The sequence below is a fragment of the Sinocyclocheilus grahami genome, unplaced genomic scaffold (assembly GCF_001515645.1).
Source record: "Sinocyclocheilus grahami isolate Dianchi unplaced genomic scaffold, SAMN03320097.WGS_v1.1 scaffold734.1, whole genome shotgun sequence".
Taxonomy (NCBI): Eukaryota; Metazoa; Chordata; class Actinopteri; order Cypriniformes; family Cyprinidae; genus Sinocyclocheilus; species Sinocyclocheilus grahami.
In genome coordinates, this window is record NW_015505913.1 from 133951 (window position 1) to 139020 (window position 5070).

Sequence of the window (5070 nt, forward strand, 5' to 3'; positions counted from 1 at the left end):
GCTTTGAAACCCCATAACATTTTCCTGAGATGTTGATTTATGACAACACAGTTGAAAAATGTGTCCGATTTAAATGACAATTACAAAATAGTATCATATTTCCATAAGAGTGTCACTAAATTAATATCAGACATTTTTAAAGCCCAAGGAGAGGGAGTGGTGATGGTGACACATCCAAACATTTAGTGTCTCTGAAAAGCCCTGAATGCGCTCTGTACAGGACATCCAGACTTACAACTGTGGCATGTATAGTCTCAGAGAAATACACTCAAATATAATGTCCTCGTATGAAGATGCAGGGTCGGAGCGGCTGGAAGAGGCCTTTATTTTCACTAAATCAACAGACTAAAGCAATAGCATACTGCAAGATCCATTGCTGATGTGCTCTAACAGATACAGGGGAAAGAAACACAAACACAGGTCTCAGCTTCTGTACCAATCGCAACTAGATGAAAAAAAGTTCATCAAGACCAACTTTAAGTTGGCTTGAGAAAGCCGGACAAGAAAGTCTAAAAAAGTTTGAAAAGTTTAAGTATTATACAAACACCATACATCTTTATCATTAAGTTTTATAATAACAGCATCTCTGATTAGATCATGTATGTATTTTAAAGCCAACATAATAAACTCTCTCCTGTTTAAAACCAAAGTAGAGTTTCACTTTAATTTCTCGTACTTCTACTATTTCTAGAGTTTTTTTTTTTACAGTCTTTATACAGTTTTGTGACAGCCAAAACAAGATCACCCTCAACACAATAAAGCATGTATCATTTTAAAGAAGCTGCCTTTTGCATAACCTAAAATGCAAGATTTTCTACATGCATAGCAGAAAAACCAAAGCCACCTAAATATTTAGCTTATTCTAATTTTTTATTCTAATTTTTCTATTTTAGATGTTCCCATGACAGGCGTATAACTCAGTCTCCAGTAAAATATGTGATGCACACGCCATATGATGATTCCTTATCAGTATTCTTACAAATGCAAAGACGTTTTCAGATCTTCTGATTGGAAAAAAATAAGTAGGACGAACTGATGACCCCCTGTTGAACTGAAAAGTCTTCATTTGTCACAGAAAGCGTTCAAGTGTTCAAAAGTTTGTAAAATCAGCACATGATAAGCGCTTTACATCTGTGACTCTGCTGTGCTGTTGTCGCTCTGTAGAGGTTTCTGTAAAAGTCAAAGGAAGAATGAGGAAGCTGAAGCCACAAACACTGCTTTAATGTCAAACACACACACACACACACTCACTCTCACACACACACTCACTCGCTCGCACACACACACACACACACACACACACACACACACTCACTCTCACACACACCCACTCGCTCGCACACACACACACACACACTAATGTACCTGACTGCTGCTGGTCTGGCTGGTACTGGTTCTGTGTTCGGCTTTCCTCTTGTGTGGACACACTCGGACAAACAGATTGTAATACTCCGTCCTGACCTGAAGGGGCGACACAACAGGCAAACTTAATGATATTTGATTCAATTATAAATTACAGGTGTTTCTGGAACATTCCTATCATATGCATTCAGACGAGTGGCCAACAAATATGGATTTTTTTACGGCAGATGCCAATATCTTAGAGAACAGGGTAGCCGATATAAAGCCGATAGATATTTATATATATATATATAACGAAACAATGAAATGTAACTTTTTTTATCCATTTTGTAAATGTGAAAATTTGAAAGATTGTATTAGATTGTAAAATTAACAATTTGAACTTGACAAAAAAAAAAAAATCAGCAATAATCCTAATATAGTATTTTTTACAAAGTAATTGTTTAAAACATTAATAAAAAGGCAGTAAACACTATAACCAACAGTTCATCCAGTAATCTGGTCATTTTACTTTTTTTTTGGAGCACTAAGAACATGCATAAAGTAGAGTGAACATGACATGAATATCATATGAATGCGACATGGCTTGGATCCATGCTTTAGATGCTGTCTTTCTTAGTGCTGCCAATATAAATGTCCCACCACTGTCCGAATATAACCTGCTTCTGACACTTATCGGCCAAAGAGGAAATATTATCGGCTAATGCCGATATTTTAAAAATGCCAAATATCGGCATATTTAGAATGCTTGGTTTATCTGGCGTGAATCACACTTCTGCATCCTTTTTCTTAAAGCTTGAAGAAGGTCACCATCCACTGCCGTTATATGGACAAGCACGAGTGAGACACCTTGTAAATTCCTCCTTTTGTGGTCCGAAAAGTGTGACTAAATATCAGAATTTTTATTTTTAAGTGAGCTATTACTTTAAACCACTGAAGACCTATGAGGTGTTGTGTCTAAAACAAGCCACTGTTACCCAACGCTCAGTGAGTAAGTCATGTCATGTGTTTCTGAGTCATGGTGTGTTTTAAGCACCGGTTTGGACAGCAGGCAGTGCATGATGAAGATGAGCGCCCCCTGCAGGCTGTTGAGGATGATGAAGAGGTACAACATGACTTCAGTCCCTTTCTCCTGGAAGAGGAAGAAGCCGAAGATCCACGTTCCTCCAAGAATACACAACTGAGCCACAGCGGTCACCGTAAAGCTCCTACACACCAAATATACTTCATCAGAACCACTGATGCACAAACATCAAGACTGACTGAATCTATTTTGAGATCACACACCTGATCTGGTTGAGTTTGGAGAGGTCTGGATTGAGGCTGGAGAACTTTCTGGCCAGTTTCCAGACGGTGATGACGAAGACAAAACCATTGAGGATCACAATGATGCAGACGGGCGCGAAGAAACTCAAGATAAAATAACGATCGAGAGCGAGCCAGCAGCTGCAACACACACATTAGAATGATAAACTAGTCACATGATTACAAAAACACCAGTTCAACCCTTTCATATTCATCCAGCGTTATTTTAGTGTCACTGATTTTTATTTGTATATTTTCATTAAAAAAAATTTGTTGTTGTTTTTGTCCTTTTTATTTTAATAATTTGAATTCGTTTGAAATATTGTCCATTTGAAATTGAATATGTTAGTCATTTTGTTTTTGTAATTTTTATAATTTTAATATTTCTATATAGTTTTTAATTACTTCAGTTATTTAAGGATTTCAAGTTAAGTTAAAGTAAAAATCAAATGTTTAGACTGTGAATTTACAGCTCCGGAGTTGATGATTGGCCACGAGGCAGTGTTTCTGAAGCCTAAATATGAGTTACTGATAAAACTAGCCAGAGTCATATATAAAGCCTTGCGACTCTAGACACACTTCTGCAGCTGAACAGCGCTGGATGCACACACTCACTGTCGCTCGGTGCCGTATCCCGCTGGGAAGGCGATGGCAGAGACGGTGACGATGACGAGAGGGACCCCGTATCCCACCAGATACATGTAGAGATGCTTTAATGTGGTGTGAAACACCAGCACAACCATCCGGTAGAGCTGAACCCCCTCCAGCAGCATCCAGCAGAACGCAGACAAGAAGAAGAAGTGAAGCAGACCGGCCACAATCGCACACCCCACCTGAGAGAGAAACACACGTCACATCATTCTCCTGTTTGCTCGCAATAAACCTTCATTCACGTATCACCAGAGCTGGGTAGGAGCTGAATACATGTAATCTACATGAAGTACTCGTATTTAGATTATGTGTCTCTGCAGCACAGAAGCAGTGTTAAGTCGCTGGGGGATATTTGTAGCAATAGCCAACAATACATTGTATGGGTCACAATTATACATTTCTCTTTTATGCCAAAAATCATTAGGATATTAAGTAAAGATCATGTTCCATGAAGATATTTAGTAAATCTCCTACCGTAAATATATCAAAACTTAATGTTTGATTAGTAATATGCATTGCTAAGAACTTCATTTGGACAACTTTAAAGATGATTTTCTCAATATTTAGATTTTTTTGCACCCTCAGATTCCAGATTTTCAAATATTGTCCGATCCTAACAAACCATACATCAATGGAAAGATGATTTATCCAGCTTTCAGCTGATGCATACATCTCCATTTCTCAATTATGACTGGTTTTGTGCTCCTGGGTCACATATTACATTTTAAAATGCTCATAAATAACATATTTATTTGAAGTCCCCCTGAGATTTAAAGTTAATATTTCAGTGATTTTACAACACATTTGCGTGTTCTCTAATGTCAGTTAATTATTTTTTATTCTCTTTTTCTTTATAACAATAATCCCATTCATATCCATAAACAAGTTATGTCAAAAGTAATCTGTAAGTAATCCAAAAGTAGTAAGAATAACATGTTAATAATTACAGTTTCCAACATGTAATTTGTAGTCATTAACAGATTACAGCTTGTGATTAATCTACCCAGCACTGTCATAATCGATTTGTGTAGGTCCACCTCGTATGACATACAAAAACAGTATAACTATATATCAAAAATACAGTAAAAACAGTAATACGGTGAAATATCACAACTTAAAATAAGTATGGAATTGGATTCTCTTGTTTGTTTACAATAAACATAACTTTTTGTATTAAACACAACAACAGCATTCGTTTTATGTTCATCATTAATAGATGTTTAATTTAAATGTACAATTTAGCAATACTTTTCTTCTACATTTTCAACACTAGATGTATTTAGGTTTAGCTTGTAATTGAATCACACTGGTTTTGATATTCTGTTTTAATTCAAGGGCATTTGCATATTTTAAGTGTGATTTAAGCGTCTAAACACTGTCCCTGCTAACTAAAATGTTATAAGAATGTTTTACTAATGTTCCCGTTAAGTTATGAAAACATTATTTCTGAATGTTCTCTGAACGTTCAAAAAAATCTATTTTTTGGAATGTTTAAATGTGTTACTTTTTTGTCATGTGAATGTTAACATTCCGTTTTTTTTCATGGGAACGTTACTTTTGAATCTCTAAACATTCCATCCACGAGTGATTAAAGATGTTTTCGTGCTAATGTTTTGAGAACATTATTAAATTAATTAAAAAGAAGACAACCTTGCCAATTACATTAGACAGAGTTTGGAGAAGTTCCCTGTTAGCGGCGATATCTGAATTCAGACACACCGGATTGTGAGTGCTGGAGATCCCACAGAGGAA

At 36.3% G+C, this 5070-nt stretch overlaps 1 protein-coding gene across 1 annotated transcript; it reads right to left on the bottom strand.

Moving 5' to 3' along the window:
* Window positions 1-554: 554 nt before the first annotated feature.
* Window positions 555-5070, bottom strand: LOC107560592 (CD97 antigen-like). The gene is made up of 6 exons (XM_016244817.1): window positions 5038-5070; window positions 3283-3500; window positions 2650-2808; window positions 2399-2570; window positions 1366-1461; window positions 555-1170 (listed from the first exon to the last, which is right to left on the bottom strand). Exons 2-6 carry the CDS (start codon window positions 3438-3440, stop codon window positions 1126-1128), a joined length of 630 nt encoding a protein of 209 aa, XP_016100303.1. The 5' UTR covers window positions 3441-3500; window positions 5038-5070; the 3' UTR covers window positions 555-1125.